This window comes from Dipodomys spectabilis, unplaced genomic scaffold (assembly GCF_019054845.1).
Source record: "Dipodomys spectabilis isolate Male_0828 unplaced genomic scaffold, ASM1905484v1 ptg000234l, whole genome shotgun sequence".
Taxonomy (NCBI): domain Eukaryota; kingdom Metazoa; phylum Chordata; class Mammalia; order Rodentia; family Heteromyidae; genus Dipodomys; species Dipodomys spectabilis.
This window is the reverse complement of record NW_024870911.1, coordinates 17,626,785-17,643,404: the sequence shown is the minus strand read 5'-3', so window position 1 is coordinate 17,643,404 and position 16,620 is coordinate 17,626,785. Positions and strand designations below refer to the sequence as shown.

General features: G+C 44.5%; 1 protein-coding gene across 2 annotated transcripts in view; it reads right to left on the bottom strand.

Annotated features, from left to right (window-relative positions):
• Positions 1-3,397: 3,397 nt before the first annotated feature.
• Positions 3,398-16,620, bottom strand: part of Stat2 (signal transducer and activator of transcription 2) — a 30,416-nt gene continuing 17,193 nt past the window's right edge. For both annotated transcript variants that reach the window (XM_042698783.1, XM_042698784.1), the window contains exons 12-24: positions 14,206-14,226; positions 13,625-13,718; positions 13,455-13,502; positions 13,291-13,374; positions 12,547-12,642; positions 12,311-12,446; positions 12,118-12,170; positions 11,917-12,011; positions 10,651-10,784; positions 10,282-10,464; positions 8,033-8,090; positions 5,535-5,845; positions 3,398-4,974 (exon numbers count right to left, since the gene is read on the bottom strand). In XM_042698783.1, coding sequence (XP_042554717.1) covers positions 4,841-4,974; positions 5,535-5,845; positions 8,033-8,090; positions 10,282-10,464; positions 10,651-10,784; positions 11,917-12,011; positions 12,118-12,170; positions 12,311-12,446; positions 12,547-12,642; positions 13,291-13,374; positions 13,455-13,502; positions 13,625-13,718; positions 14,206-14,226 — 1,447 coding nt within the window. In that variant the 3' untranslated portion in view covers positions 3,398-4,840. The remainder of the gene's footprint in view (positions 4,975-5,534; positions 5,846-8,032; positions 8,091-10,281; positions 10,465-10,650; positions 10,785-11,916; positions 12,012-12,117; positions 12,171-12,310; positions 12,447-12,546; positions 12,643-13,290; positions 13,375-13,454; positions 13,503-13,624; positions 13,719-14,205; positions 14,227-16,620) is intronic.

Genomic DNA, 16,620 nt, shown 5'->3' with positions numbered 1-16,620 from the left:
GAGCTAATTAACACAAGTTAATTCGTGCACTCATTCTAATAGGATTTATGTGTTGAAAAAAATTGCTGACCTGTAAAAAATTGCTTATTTATTATATGGGAAGGGAAATTTTGGTATTATTTATCCTCATAGTTTACCGGGGATTATTTATTTTATTTATAAGGAATTCTACCTTTTTTAAATAAAGATTTATTTATGTCACTCTGATTCTAATTTCATGGTGTGGGAAAGAAAAACAGATGGGAAAATGAGTACTGGTGGCTCATATCTGTAATCCTAGCTACTTAGTAGGCTACTTAGTAGAGATCTGAGGATCACAGTTCAAAGCCAGCCACCCCAGGAAAGCATGTGAGACTCTAATCTCCAATGAACTACCAAAAAAGCCAGAAATGGAGTTGTGACTCAAGTGGAAAGCACTAGTCTTGAGCAGGAAAGCTCAGGGACAGCTTCCTAGCCCTGAGTTCAAATTCCAGGACCAGGACGAAAAAAGAAAGATTACAGCCGGGTACTGGTGGCTCACGCTACTCAGAAGGCTGAGATCTGAGGATTGTGGTTCAAAGGCAGCCTGAGCAGGAAAGTATTTGAGACTCTTATCTTCAATTAACCACTCAGAAAAGTGGAAATGGCAACTGTGGCTTCAGTGGTAGAATGTTAGCTCTGGGCGTGGGCGCTGTCCCTCAGCTCTTCAGCTCAAGGCTAACGCTACCACTTGAGCCACAGCGCCACTTCCGGCTTTTTTCTTTTTGCTTATGTGGTGCTGAGGAATCGAACCCAGGGCCTCAGGCATGCAAGGCAAGCGCTCTACCACTGAGCCACCTTCCCAACCCAAACTTTTCTACTCTTTACCATATAGAATAACTGGAATCTTGCTGGACGCCGGTGGCTCGTGCTTTATAAATCCTGGCTCTTCAGGAGGCTGAGATAGAAGGATTGTTTGAAGCCAATCCAGGCAGATAAATCTAGAATCTCTTATCTCCAATTAACCAGCAAAAAGCTGGAAAGTACAAGTGTGGCTGCACCCTTAAGAAGCTCAGCAAGAGAGCAAGGCCCTGAGTTCTGGCCTGCACACTCATACACACACACACACACACACACACACACACACACACACACACACACACACACACACACACAATCCTTAGATAGCTGAACAAGCAGAATGGGATTATAAGGAGTTGAAATCAAGAAGTGGGTCACCTATCTTGGGGTTAATTACTTCCTGATCCATGGCCTTCTTCTCTTATTTCTTAGAGCATATCTAGCCAGCTGGGTCACACCTAAAATCCTGGCTACTCAAGAAAGCTGAGATCTGAGTATAGGGGTTTAAAGTCAACCTGGGCAGGAAAGTCCAGGAGACTCTCATCTCCAATTAATCACCAAAAAGCTGGAAGTACAGTAGAATGTTGTTAGCCTTGACAAAAGCTCAGGGACAGCACCCAGGCCCTGAGTTCAAGCTCCAGGACACCCCCACCAAAGCACATCTGGTCAAAGATAACTAATAACTACAGTATCAAAGTAAGAGCTCAGTGTTCTTTTCTCTATTATTCTAATTTTAGTTTATATGCTACCAAAGCAAACACGAGAGCGTGGTTTCAGGCAGGGAGGGTATTCCAGAGAGATGAAAATAAATCCCCTGAGGCAATGGGATTCTCCCTACAGAACATCCGTAGGCCCCTTCAGGAAGGAGTGTGGTAGTCAAGAGGAGTTAACTTATCCTTGAAGAAAAAGAGGAGGGGGAGGGGATAGTGATTATTTCCTTTTCTCATCTCCATCATCCTGGTTTGATCATGTGTGGTGATTCAGGCCTGTGATTCCAGCACTCCCTCGGCTGAGGCAGGATTGTGAGTTTAAAGCCAACCAGCATATATGGTGAACTCCAGTCCAGCCTAGTCTGTGTGGCAAGACAGTGTCTCAAAAATAAAAAAGAATAATGAAACATTTAAATATTGTTTTAAAAAGGAGGGAAAGGACAGGGTACCAGTGGCTCAAGCCTATAACCCTAGCTACTCAGGAGGCTGAGAGCTGAGGGTCACAGTTTGAAGCCAGCCAGGGTAGGATAGTCCATGAGTCTCTTATCTCCAATTAAGCACAAAAAAAAAAGGAGCCAGAAATGGAGCTGTGGCTCAAGTGGTAGAGTGCTATCCCTGAGCAAAAAGAGCTCAGAAATAGTAGCCAGGCCCTGTGTTCAAGTCCCAGGACCAGTACCTGAAAAACAAAAAACAAAGGAGGGGAGGATAAGAAAGAGCAATAGTTAAGGCAATTTGATGAAACTGTATTATATGCATGTAAGGAAATGTCACAATGAAACCCTTTTGTGCCATTAATATACACTAATTTAAAAAAGTGTGGTTCTGGGAGTCAGATCCCTGATCATTTTTAGGTCTTGACTTTGCCAATGAGCAGCTGAGTACAATAAGATAGTTAAATAATTCCTTCAACTCCAAGAATGAAAAGGGCGGAAGATTGCTCCAAATGGGTAGAGAAGAATAAACAGGACAAGAAGGGTATAAAAGTGGGTGGAAGAGAGGCCATGTCTTGATGACCTCATTCCTCTCTGCTGATATCCTTGATGAAGTCGTGTGTGTGTGTGTGTGTGTGTGTGTGTGTGTGTGTGTTAGTTGTGGGGCTTGAATTCCATCCCTGGGTGCTGTCCTTGAGCTCTTTTTGCTCAAAGCTAGTACTCTACTACTTTGAGCCACAGCTCCACTTCCAGTTTTCTGGTGGTTAATTGGAGATAAAAGTCTCACAGACTTTTCTGCCCAGGCTGGCTTTACACCACAATCCTCAGATCTCAGCCTTTGGAGTAGTTAGGATTATGAGCCATCAGCACCCGGCTGATGTCTTTTTCTTTTTCCTTTTCTTTTTGTGCCAGTATTGGAGCTTGAACTCTAGGCCTCATGCTCTTGCTTGGCCTTACATTTGAATGCCCCAGCAGGCTTCAAATTGTGATCATTAGATTTTAGCCTCTGAGTAGCTAGGATTATAGGTATGAAAGACCAGTGCCTGGTTCTTACTGGTGTCTTTAAGAATCTTAGTATCTAGCCAGGCCCAGTGGCTCATGCCTGTAATCCTTTCTACTCAGGAGGCTGAGATCTAAGGATCGGGGGTTCAAAGCCAGCTGGGGCAAGGAAAGTCTCTTATCTCCAATAAACCTCCAGAAAACTGGAAGTGGCGCTGTGGCTCAAGTGGTAGAGCGCTAGCCTTGAGCTGAAGAGCTGAGGGACAGTGCCCAAGCCCAGAGGTCAGAGGTCAAGCCCCATGACTGACGCCACCCCTCCCCCCCCAAAAAAAAGTGATATAGGGCTAGTTTGAGTGAGTTCAAGCCCCACAACTGACAAAAAAAAAAAGAATGTTAGTATAGATGCATAGAGAAGTAAAAATTTCTAAGATGAGACACTTACGGTTGGCACAACATTTATTAGCCTTTTTTGTTCAGAGGGGCGGGTCCTTTTCTAAACAGAACTGTTTTTCTGACATCCAGACAGGAAACAGCCACATGTGCAGGGCCTAACATTTGTTTATATCTCAAGTTGTAGCAGAAGTATCTCTTAGAGCAGTAGTAGTTACCCCTTGGGATCCCTAGGAATGGTTAAGGTTTGAGGATGTCCAGCTCCTACAAAAACCTTCAAGGCTCTCAGTTCCAGGAACATAGCCTTTGCCCAAGTCACAGCCAAGCAATAGAAATCTTGTATAAGGTAAACAATACATTGTACAAAAGAAAGGATGATCATCTTCATAGCAAAACAGCTGATATCTATTTTTCTTTCTCTACAAAGACACTAAATTCTATCTAATATTATAAAAAGCAATCTCCAAATTCTCAGCAACCCTATACCCCTTAAGTATTGGGAAAGTAGAGCTAACAAAGCCTAAGATAGCAATGTAAAGCTTCAGGGTCACATTAGAATAGCAGGACCATTTGATGAGAAATTGTGCAGCAGAGCAGTGCAGAGAACTAGTAAGAACAGCCCTCCTCCTACACCCTTCCTTAGGGCAGAGTTTCACATGGTGGGCGGAGGCAGAAAGCTAGAAATTTAGGATTGAAGCTGGCCACTGGTGGCTCATGCCTGTAATCCTAGCTACTCAGGAGGCTCAGACCTGAAGATAGTGGTTCCAAGGCAGCCCAAGCAGAAAAGTCTGTGAGACTTTTCCAATAACCAACAAAAAGCTAGAAGTAGGGTGTGGCTCAAGTTGTAAAGAACCAGTCTTGAGCAAAAAAGTCACACTGTGTGTGTGTCTGTGTGTATGTGTGACACTGGAATTTGGCATCAGGAGTAAAGGGAAGAAGAAAGGAAAAGGTTATTCTAGACCTGAAGGAAACAAAAGAGAAGTGAAGAACTAGAGGTGTGTGGTGTGTGTAGTACCTACCTAGTATATACAAAGTGCTAAATACAACAATAACTGGAGGACAGTGAGAAGGAGAGAGGGAGAGAGAGGAATTCTACCCAGTGCTGATGCTCCCCACCAAAGACCAATAGTAGTCTGCATCAGTTCAACCTTATCAGCTATTTTAAAATGCCAAAATTCTTCTGTAGTGGAAAGGCGACCCTGTACTAGGCATTCCAAGTATCTTCCAACTGTCCTGGTCTGACCAAAGGACCTTGCACCATCCAGCACAGCAGGCATCCTCCAGGATTCTCTTTAGAACCATGACTAGCAATTATCCTGAGTCTTTGCCGCCCCTTCCATATACACGCTCTTCTTTTGTCTCTCACTCCCAGCTTCAGTTAGTCCAGCTTAGAATGCCTGATTTCCCATCCTCAGAGAGCAGCATTATGACGTGGGAGGTGGGAGGGAGTCAAAGATATAGAAATAACAGAGGAAATGTAGTTCTTAGTAGTCAGAAGTCATCAAGGGGTCCATCTGTGTCAAAATGGCTTGGGCAGGAGATGTAAGCTTCATCCACAATGTTCTGGCCAACCAGCAGTGGGTCGCCATGTGGCATGATTTCATCAATCTTTATACATCTGAAAACTAGGTAATAAAGAAGGAAAAATCAGGCCCACAGTTAACTTGAGAGTTCCCAACCCAGCAGAGAGTGTGAGGGGGCAAGGCAGTAAAGGCCTGGACAGGATGTAAGAGGAGATGGAGGGCTGGAGGAATGGTATGTGGTGGCAGTAGGGGATTAAAGAAACAAGTGTATTTCCTAGAGTCCGGATCCTTTCCTAACCTAAAGGAATCTGACTCTTTTTTTGTCGGTCGTGGGGCTTGAACTCTGGGCCTGCACGCTGTCCCTCAGCTCTTCAGCTCAAGGCGAGCGCTCTACCACTTGAGCTACAGCGCCACTTCCAGTTTTCTGGTAGTTTATTGGAGATAGGAGTCTCACGGTCTCTCCTGCCCGGGCTGGCTTTGAACCGCGATCCTCAGATCTCAGACTCCTGAGTAGCTAGGATTACAGGAGTGAGCCACCAGCGCCCGGCTGGAATCTGACTCTTATGAGAGGTTGGAGCTCAGCCTTTCTGTAATAGGTGAGGGGAAGAAGTAGGAGAAGGATTGGGTCCCCTTTTCCCTGGCCCTGTCTTTCCATTACTTACTTTCCATTCCTTCAGTCTCCAAGTATCGCAGATCACAGGGCAAATCTGGCTCTTGCTGTAATGCAGGTTTCAATTCTGGCTCCAGCATTCTTGGTGAGATCATGCATAGTGTGGGTTCGAGCCCAGGTTCTAGCTTGGGCTCTTGTGTTGAGCTGGGTTCCAGTGCTGAGCCCAGATCCAGCCCTGCCTGTAGCAGTGGCTCCAACTCCAGGTCCAGACTTTGCTCTGGCATCAGCTCTGACTTCAAATCTAGTGCCTCAAGTTCTGGGTCCAGTTCAAGTTCCTTGGGTTGTAGCAGCTCATCCGTCTGTCTTCCAATCACAAAACAGACAAAGTAGGGCTTGGCAGTTAAGGTGAAATAAGGTATGGTATAGCAAGGAGAAATTGTCTCTCTATTCTAAAAAGTCAATAGAGGAGCCAGGCGCTGGTGACTCACACCTGTAATCCTAGCTACTCAGGAGGCTGAAATCTGAGGATCATGGTTCAAAGCCATCCTGGGCAGAAAAATCCTTCTCTTATCTCCAATAAACCACTCAGAAAACTGGAAGTGGTGCTGTGGCTCAAGTGGTAGAGCACTAGACTTGAGCTGAAGAGCTGAGGGACAGTGTGCCCAGACCAACAGTTCATGCCCCATGACTGACCCCCCGCCCCCCCAAAAAAATATAACTACCATATGATATAGCTTTTCTTTTTTTTTTTTTTTTTTGTCGGTCGTGGGGCTTGAACTCTGGGCCTGGGCGCTGTCCCTCAGCTCTTCAGCTCAAGGCGAGCGCTCTACCACTTGAGCTACAGTGCCACTTCCGGTTTTCTGGTGGTTTTTTATTGGAGATAGGAGTCTCACGGTCTCTCCTGCCCAGGCTTTGAACCCTGATCCTCAGATCTCAGCCTCCTGAGTAGCTAGGATTATAGGCGTGAGCCACCAGCGCCCGGCTATGATATAGCTTTTCTAATTGCTGGGTGTATTTCTCTTTCCTTCTTTCTTTCTTTGTTTTTTTTTTGTTGGTTGTGGGGCTTGAACTCTGGGCCTGGATTATAGGTGTGAGCCACCAGTGCCCAGCTTGCTGGATATATTTCCAAAGGAAATGAAATCAGTATATAAAAAAGATACTGACAAGCTGGGTGGTGGCTCATGCCTGTAATCCTAGCTACTCAGGAGGCTGACATCTGAGGATCACTGTTCAAAGCCAGGAAAGTCCATGAAACTCTTAGCTCCAATTAACCACCAGGAAAAATTTGGAAGTAGCACTGTGGCTCAAGTGGTAGAGCACTAACCTTGAGCAAGTTCAGGGGCCCAGGCCCTTAGTTCAAGCCCTATGATCACAAAACCAAATCAAAACAAAACAAAACATGGTATCTACATTCCCATGCTTATTGCAGAATACTCACCAAGAAATGAAATCTCTGAGATGATGTATATATTTTAAAAATGCAGCATTACTCAGCTGGTATTTTGTATGTGTGTATGTTAGTAGTCTGGCTTTTTCATTCATGGTTGATACGCTACCACATGAACCACAACTCTAGTTTGAGCTTTCTGATGGTTAATTGGAAATAAGAGTCTCATGGATTTGTCTGGTTAGGCTGGCTTCTAATTGTGATCTTCAGATCTCAGTAGATCTTCAGATCTGAGTAGCTAGGATTATAGGCATGAACCACCAGCACATCCAGTATTTTCTTTTTTCTGCCAGTCTTGGGGCTTGAACTCAGGGGACTGAGCACTGTCTCTGAGCCTCTTTTTGCTCAAGTCTAGCACTCTACTTGAGCTACAATGCCACTTCCAGCTTTTTCTGTTTATGTGGTACTGAGGAATCGAACCCAGGGCTTCATGTGTACTTGGTAAGCATTCTACCACTAAGCCACATTCCCAGCCCAGCCAGTATTTTCATAAAATGAAATACTATAATTTTTGGCAACACAGATGGAATTTCAGATACCACATCTCCTCATTCATTTGTGGAAGCTAAAACAAGAAGTGAAGAGTAAAAAAATGGTTACTAAAGCCAGGCATCGATAGCTCACGCCTGTAATCCTAGCTACTCAGCCTAGGCAGGAAAGTCCGTGAGACTCTTCTCTCCAATAAACCACTCAGAAAACTGGAAGTGATGCTGTGGCTCAAGTGGTAGAGCACTAGCCTGAGCTGAAGAGCTGAGGGATAGCACCCATATCAACAGTTCAAGCCCCATGACTGAACCCCCGCCCCCCCCCAAAAAAAAGCTTACCAGAGGGTAGAACAGGAAGGAGGAAGCAGGGGAAGAATAGCAATTTAGTACTATGCTTGGTATCTTGTAGGTGCCTATTAACACTAGTGATTATGACTATTATTAACAGGCAGCAGGAAAGTAGGAAAGGAGGTAAAATAAGATAGAATGGGAAAAATCTAGAGGCCTGGAAAGTGTGGGTAAAGAAAGAAACAAGGATGGAGGGACTAGGGTTGAGCAGGTAGCCACTTTTAGCAGGCCAAAAGGATTAGGAGGATGGGAGAAAGATTTGTATCTTACCTGTTAGAGACTACAATGAGCCTATGTTTCAGGTATTTTCTCTGTTCTTCAAGATTAACTGTGGAGACACACATAGGAGGTAAGAAGTCAGAGGGTTAGACACAGGGCTCAAGGTTCCCCTAAGTGCAGACAGCATTGACAATCAATCATATCTACCCACTAACTAGTGTGCCCACAGACTAATAATCCCTTAGCTCTAGTGTGTATCTGAGTTTCTGTGTTTAAAAGACGGGGCTAACATCAGCTGCACTGAATATTGATGAAAATGAACTAAGCAACTCAAGGGCAGCGATGGGAGGGTGGGAATGAGAGGGAAAGAGGGAAGAGCTAACACTAAGAAAAAGGAAAGAAATGGACATATCACTCAACTCAGAAGAAATAGTTGTATTGTCAAAGCTTATAGACTTCACAAACTTTATAGGCCAAGATAATGACAATGTGCCTTGTGAAGGTTAAAATGTGACTTTAACTATCACTATCCTACAATACTGTGACATTTCTGAAATTTATGTAATCACTTAATCTCAACCAAAATTATTTTAAAAAAGAAGGGGCTAGAACCAGGTGCAGTGGCTCATGCTTATAATCCTAGCTACTCAGGAAGCTAAGACCTGGAGGATCATGGTTCAAAGTCAGACTGAGCAGAAAAATCTTCAACACTCTCCAATGAACCAGCAAAAAGAAGCTGGACTGGGGTGTGTGATCAAGTGGTAGAGCAACCACTGTAAGGGAAAAAGTTGTGAAAGAGAGTACCAGTCCTCTGTGTGTAAGCCATGGCACCAGCAAAATAGAGAGAATGAATGGATTGGTAAAATGTGGTATATGTACACAAAGGAGTTTTACTCATCCATTAGAAAGAATAAACGGATGTCATTTGTAGGAAAATGGATGGGCCTCGAATAAATTATGCTTAGTGAGATAAGTCAAACTTAAGAGAGACAAATGTCACATGTTTTCTCTCATATGTGGAAGCAAGATCTAAAATATAACTGGACATGATAACCTATATAGGATTTTAAGCGATGACACACAGCAGTCAGACGAAAGGGGATTATCCTTAGGGGATGAACACAAAGGTGTAACTTCTCTGAACATTTTTTAATTTTTTGCCAGTCCTGGGGCTTGAACTCAGGGCTTTGGCACTGTCTCTGAGCTTCTCTTTTTTTTTTTTTTGTCGGTCGTGGGGTTTGAACTCTGGGCCTGGGCGCTGTCCTTCAGCTCTTCAGCTCAAGGCGAGCGCTCTACCACTTGAGCTACAGCGCCACTTCCGGTTTTCTGGTGGTTTATTGGAGATAGGAGTCTCACAGTCTTTCCTGCCTGGGCTGGCTTTGAACTGTGATCCTCAGATCTCAGCCTCCTGAGTAGCTAGGATTACAGGCATGAGCTACCAGCGCCCGGCTCTGAGCTTCTCTTTCTTGCTCAAGGCTAGCACTCTACCACTTAAGCTACAGCACCACTTCTGGCTTTTTCTGTGTAGATAGTACTGAGGAATTGAAGCCAGGGCTTCATGCATGCTAGGCAAGCACTCTACCACTAAACCACAGTCCCAGCCCTCTCTGAACATTTAAAATACTATTTATTAAAATTAATTCCAGGCAATGGCAACATGATTTTTTGTTTTTTGTCTATTTGTCAGTTGTGGGGCTTGAACTCAGGACCTGGTGCTATCCCTGAGCTTTTTCACTCAAGGCTAGCATTCTACCACTTTGAGCCACAGCTCCACTTCTGGTTTTCCAGTGGTTAATTAGAAATAAGTCTTACAGACTTTCCTGCCTGGACTGGCTTTGATCCATAACCATCAGATCTCAGCCTCCTAAGTAGCTAGGATAACAGGCATGAGCCACCAGCCCTTGGCAATATACCTTTGTTTTTGTCGTTATTCTTGCCAGTGGTGGTGTTTGGTTTTGCTTTGGGTAGTTTTTCTTTTAGGGGGGCAGGTAAAGGGAGAATGCAGAAAGGGAGGAAGGAAGAGTGAACAAATGCAATCATGCTATTCAGTATATACTATGTGGAAAATGAACCATGTAACTTGTGGGCAGGGATGGGAGGGGAAAACTGGGGGAAAGTGAAGGAAGAGATGACTTTGTCCAAAAAAATAAATTTACTCATTATCTGACTTATGAAATGGTAACCCCTATGTATAACACATTAATAGTAACAATAAAATTATTTAAGAGAGAGAGAGAGAAGTTGATATGGATGTCTGAAAGTAGTTGCAATCTAGGACAAAGTATGGCAATGAAACCCACTTTTTTCCCGGTAGTAGCGCCCGAAAGCCTCATCACGGGGGATCCGGGGATAGAGGAAGCGCAGTGGGTTCTCAGGGATGTTCTCCTCGGTGAGCAGCTGGTAGTGGCGGATGATTTCGGTCAGTGGGAGGGACTGCAGCACTTCCTTGGTGAAGGGCTGCACAGATCGGATGGGCATCTTACCTGAAGAGTGGATGTAGGAACAGGTTAGAGACAAGAGCCTGGGCCCATTGCTCCCCACCCAGGTTGCCTAACCCTAAAGCTACTGCAGGATTCAGTACATAGTATAGAAAACCAAAGACAGGCAGAGGAATAGAGAATCAGGTAGAAAACAAAGGCTGTGGGGAAGTGCAGGGAAGAGCAGCTGACCATCCTGGTGTTCCACCCAGGAGCAGGTGATTCCCCCTTCTGCAGATTCACTGAAACGCAGCAGAAAAGTCCCAGAGATGGTCTTCTTCAGTAGCCGGCGTTCCTGGCTCCGACTCACAAAGCCCATAATGCGTCTGGTACAGAAAAAGCAGCTTGAGATACAATCCCCTCGCCTCCCCCTCCGCCCCGCCCCACCATTCCTGTCCCCCTTGTATGGAAACGAGTGCCAGGTTTTGGCCCCAGCTCTGTCTCTTAGAAACGTCCCCATCAATGGCCAAGTTCACTTCACTTCCTCCACCTGTGGATTTAAGGCATGAGGATTTGGTGAAATCAAACAGACGAAAAGCACCTGACAGCTGGGTGCTGTCATCCTGGCTACTCAGGAAGCTGAGATCTGAGAATTGAGCCTGAGCCTGTTATCTCCAATTAACTAGCAAAAAGGCTGGAAGTGGAAGTGTGGCTCAAGTGGTAGGGTACCAGCCTTGAGCAAAAAGGCCAAGGAAGAAGTTGGGCACTGATAGCTCATACCTGTAATCCTCGCTATGCAGGAGACTGAGATCTGAGATCTTAGCTCAAAGCCAGTGAAGGGCAGAAAAGACCTTGAAACTTTTGTTTCTCATTAATCACCAAAAATAGCCCAATGTGGCTCAAGTGGTAGAGTACTAGCCTTGAGCCAAAAAAAGCTAAAGGATAGCACCCAGGCCCTGAATTCAAGCCCTAGGACGAAAACACACACACAAAAAAGCCACAACGACAAAAAAAGCTAAGGAAAAACATAAGGCCCTGAGTTTAAGCCTCACTAATGGCACATGCATATGCATGTGCATGTGTACACATGCGTGCGTGCATGCATGCACGCGCGCACACACGCACACACACAAACAGCACCTTATGAAGGCCAAGTAATGTGCAAATGGGCAGGCAGTGAGAATACGGCTCTAGAGTCACAAAGGCCTGGGTTTAAATGCCAGCTCTGTCCTTTGGGCAAGTTCCTGAACTTAAGACTTAGTTTCCTCATGTGAAATGAAGTCGGGAACACTCATCCCTCAGAACGGTCATAGTAATTAAATGTGATAATTCAAGAAAGCATTCCCCAGGTTCGGGAGCATAGGATGCCCTTGATAAAAAATACAGGCCATGACTACCATTATTACAATTGTGGCCCTGTATGAGTTTCAGCTCCATCTCTATTTGCCACTGGGGGTGCACCTAGTCTATTCTGAGTTCAGAAAAGAACAAAGATGGGAAGGGTGACTGAGGACTTACCCATCATTCCAGAGATCCTTCAGGTGATCATGTACCAGCTCAAGAATTTTGTCCAGCCATGTCCAGAATGGTATCTTGCCAGGAGGGCTCTCTCGCTGGAAGAGGAATGGAAAGGTGGAGCTGTCTCTGTTGGAGGGGAGGAACACTAGAGATGGGGCAGTGTTTGGGCTAGATCTAGCTACACAAGATCCAAGCAGTTACCTTGCTGAAGTCAGTCCAGGACAACAGTGGGTCCTCCATCCTAAAGTTCTGTCCTATGGAACAGACAGTCACAGAGAGGTCACATGACTGAAAGAGGGAAGCAAGTTGAGGCAGGGGTCCTGGGATAGATAGCTGGGACACAAGGCAGGGGCAGACTAAGGCTGGGGAAAGGGAAAGAAAAGGAGATGTGTACCGAAGAGTTTGTTCTTTAACATGCTCAGCTGCTCAGCATCGAGACCTCGGCCGATATAGTTAGAGAACTGCCAACTGAGAGCAGGGCCCAGCAGGCTCCAGGGAGCCAGAGGGGGGCTGGAGAAGAACAGCTGGTTCTGTGGGAATGGGAGGAGAGTCGGATGGTTCTAAAACAGTCCCTCACACCAGGCTTCCATCCCCTTCGATCTATACTCACCCACTGGCCTAATCTCCTACCTGATTTGGGCTGAGAAGATTGTACCACAGAATGGAGGCCCAGGCAATGGACAATTGGTTCATATTAGAAATAATCACCACAGGGAGAGTGTCCGTCTGGGGAGAAGATAAGAGTCAGGGAGGACGGATATGATGTTTTTTCTTTTCTTTTTTTGTTGGTCATGAGGCTTGAACTTGGGCCTGGGCACTGTCCCTGAATGGTTCAGCTCAAGGCTAACGCTCTACCAGTTGAGTCACAGAGCCATTTTTGGTTTTCTAGTGGTCAATTGGAGATAAGAGTTTCACGGACTTTCCTGCCTGGGCTGGCTTTGAACCGTGATCCTCAGATCTCAGCCTCCTGAGTAGCTAGGATTACAGGTGTGAGCCACCAGCGCCCGGTGGATATGATGTTCTTTTGTTTTGTTTTGTTTTTGGGTCCGGTCGTGGGGCCTGAACTCTGGGCCTGGGCGCTGTCCCTCAGCTCGTGAGCTCAAGGCTAGCACTCTACCACTTGAGCACCAGCGCCACTTCTGGCTTTTTTCTTTTTTTTGCTTATGTGGTGCTGAGGAATTGAACTCAGGGCCTCATGCATGCAAGGCAAGTGCTCTACCACTGATCCACCTTCTCAGCCCATGATGTTCTTAACGGCAGATATTTCCTAGGGGCAGGCAGAGGGGGACAGTCCACCCTCAAAGTCTTCAGTTTATATCCTCCCCATGCCTCCCTCCAAATCTGCCCCATGTTCTCCTACTTTCTTTCACTCACTTGCAGCTCCATCTTCAGACCCTGGTAGATATAGTTGACCGTGAAGCTGATAATGTGCAATTCTTCTGTCACAGTCATCGGTCCCTGTGACAGCCAGAGACAGTGATAAGAGGATCCTTTGGCAAATTCCCTGATTTATTGCTTTGGCAAATTCTCGGTCTTACCTTATTGTTGCCCTTTCCTTGACCAGTTGGACGTTGTTCTACCAGTGTCTGTGGATTGGGAGTAAAGAGAGAGAATGTTCAGAGTGGGGACACCAAGGTCCCTGGATCTTCCTATTTTGTATCAGAGCTTGGAAAGTTTCTCTAGTCTAACAGTCCTTTATCTTCCTTACCAAGAAGCCGAAGTCCCAAATTAAACCCTCTTTCTGTCCTTTCTCTGGGGTCAAAGTTTTCTGGTTTGAGGTTAGAATGTTGAACTTCCGGAAGCTGTTCCAAGAGAAAGAAAATGAATGGAGATAAAGAGCAAAGTTATGTTTAATTTTTAAATTTTATTTATTTTTATGTCAGTGGTAGTACTGGGGCTTGAACTCAGGGGGCACTTCCTTAGCTCTTTGGATCAAGGCTGGTGCTCTACTACTTGGGCCACACCTCTACTTCTGGCTTTATGCTGGTTAATTGGAGATGAATCTCTTGCATTTGTGTGCCAGGGCTGTGCTTTAAACAATGATCCTTAGCTCTCAGCTCCCTAAGTACCTAGGATTACAGGTATGATCTACCAGCATCCAGCCAGGAATAGGATTTTTTTAGAGTAGTTATTTTTGAAACTCAGCAGGAAAACAGAAATTCTATTTCATTTCACGCTCCCTTCTCTCTTTACCCATGTCCCACCCAAATTCCCCTCTTTGTCTTCCCACCAGAGCTGCCAAACATGGTACAGCACAGACGTCTGCAGGTATCCTGGTCAGGTACCTACCTTTGTGACTGAGGAGGATTCCTGAAAAGAAATTTAAAAATAATAATAATTAAAAAGTACAAAAGTACAGAAGTTAGGAACTTGATTTTTTTTTTTTTTGTCGGTTGTGGGGCTTGAATTCTGGGCCTGGGCGCTGTCCCTCAGCTCTTCAGCTCAAGGCGAGTACTCTACCACTTGAGCTACAGTGCCACTTCCGGTTTTCTGGTTGTTTATTGGAGATAGGAGTCTCACGGTCTCTCCTGCCTGGGCTGGCTTTGAACCGCGATCCTCAGATCTCAGCCTCCTGAGTAGCTAGGATTACAGGCGTGAGCCACCAGCACCCGGCAGGAACTTGATTTTTGTAATTAAATACACTTGAATTCAAACCTGCATCTCAGTAGCTATGTGAGCTCATAGAAAAGACAATCTCAAAGTGACAGATATGGAAAAATCACTCAAATTAAACCAAAGGGAAATTCAAGAGCAAGCAGATAATGCTAAAAAATTTAACCTTCGCATAATCGGAGTGGACGAAGGTGAGGAATTCCAGAGCAAGGGAATGAAACACCTATTTAACAAGATAGTCAATGAAAATTTTCCCCACCTCAAAAACGACCATCTTAACTACATCACAAAAGCTTATCGAACACCCAACAAGCAAGATCCCAGGAGAAACACTTCTAGACACATTATAGTAAAAATGATGGATCTGAATAATAAGGAAACAATCCTGCATGCAGCAAAAATGAAGAAGGAGCTATACTACAACGGGAAAAAAATTAGAATCACTGCAGATCTCTCCACACAAACAATGAATGCAAGAAAAGCCTGGAAAAGCACCATACGAGCCCTGAGAGCCAATAACTGCCAACCCAGACTGATATACCCGGCAAAGCTAGCATTCACATTCGATGGAGAACTGAAAACTTTTAATAGCAAAGAAAAACTAAATGAATACGTAAACATTAAGCCAGCATTACAAAGAATTCTAAGAGGGGGGACACAACCTGAAGAAAGCAACCAGGAACTGGGACCTGCCCCAAACAGGCATTACTCAAAGTCTAACTGAGCAAGCACAGGAGGAAAGGAAAGAAGAAAAACTTAGGAAAACGGAATGGCAGGGACAACAATGCATCTCTCTATACTTTCTCTTAATATAAATGGGCTGAATTCGCCAATTAAAAGAAAACGAACTGAGGACTGGATCAGAAAACAAGACCCATCCATCTGTTGCCTTCAGGAGACCCACCTCTCAGCCAAACATACAAACAAACTCAGAGTGAAGGGGTGGAAAAGGATCTACCAATCAAATGCCCCCAATAAGAAAGCAGGTGTAGCTATCCTGATATCTGACAAAATAAACTTTTCATTAAAATCAGTACAGAAAGACAAGGACAGACACTACATATTAATAAAGGGAACAATCCAAGAGGAGGATATAACCATCATCAACTTATATGCCCCAAATATCGGTGCACCCAGATATGTCAAACAAATGCTCTCAAACTTACAGAATAAAATAGATCCCAATACGATAATACTAGGAGACTTTAACACGCCACTCTCACCAAAGGACAGGTCTACCAACCAGAGGATTGGCAAAGAAGCTACCGAATTAAGTGAGGCCATACTTCAAGCGGAATTAACTGACATCTACCGAGTATTTCACCCTAAAACAACACAGTACACATTCTTCTCAGCAGCTCATGGAACTTTCTCCAAAATAGACCATATCATAGTTCATGCAAGGAACTTAAGCAAATACAAAGGGATTGACATAATCCCCTGTATCCTATCTGACCACAGTGGAATCAAGCTAGCTCTCAATAACAAAGCATACCTCAGAAATTTCTCTAATACATGGAAATTGAACAGCACACTCCTTAACAATACCTGGGTAACAGAAGAGATCAGAGAAGAAATAAAGCATTTCCTACAACTCAGTGAAAATGAAAACACCTCACAAAGAAACTTGTGGGACACAGCAAAAGCAGTCCTGAGGGGCAAATTTATTGCCCTCAGTGCCCACATCAAGAGAATGGAGACAGACCAAGTAAATAATCTCATGTTGCAACTAAAACAGCTAGAAAAACAAGAAAAAATGGGACCTAAAGCTACTAGACGAAGCCAGATAACCAAATTAAGAGCAGAGATTAACCAATTAGAAAATCAGAAAACCATAACCAAAATAAACCAAACAAAAAGCTGGTTCTTTGAAAAATAAACAAAATTGATGGCTGGTTGGCAAGATTAATTAAAAAAAGAAGAGAGGAAACTCATATTAATAGGATTAGGGATGCCACCGGAAACATCACAACACGTACCCAAGATATCCAAACAATTCTAACAGACTACTTTCAAAAGCTATACTCTCTAAAGGAAGAAAATCTGGCAGAAATGGATGCATTTTTAGAGAAATACAAGTTACCCAAACTG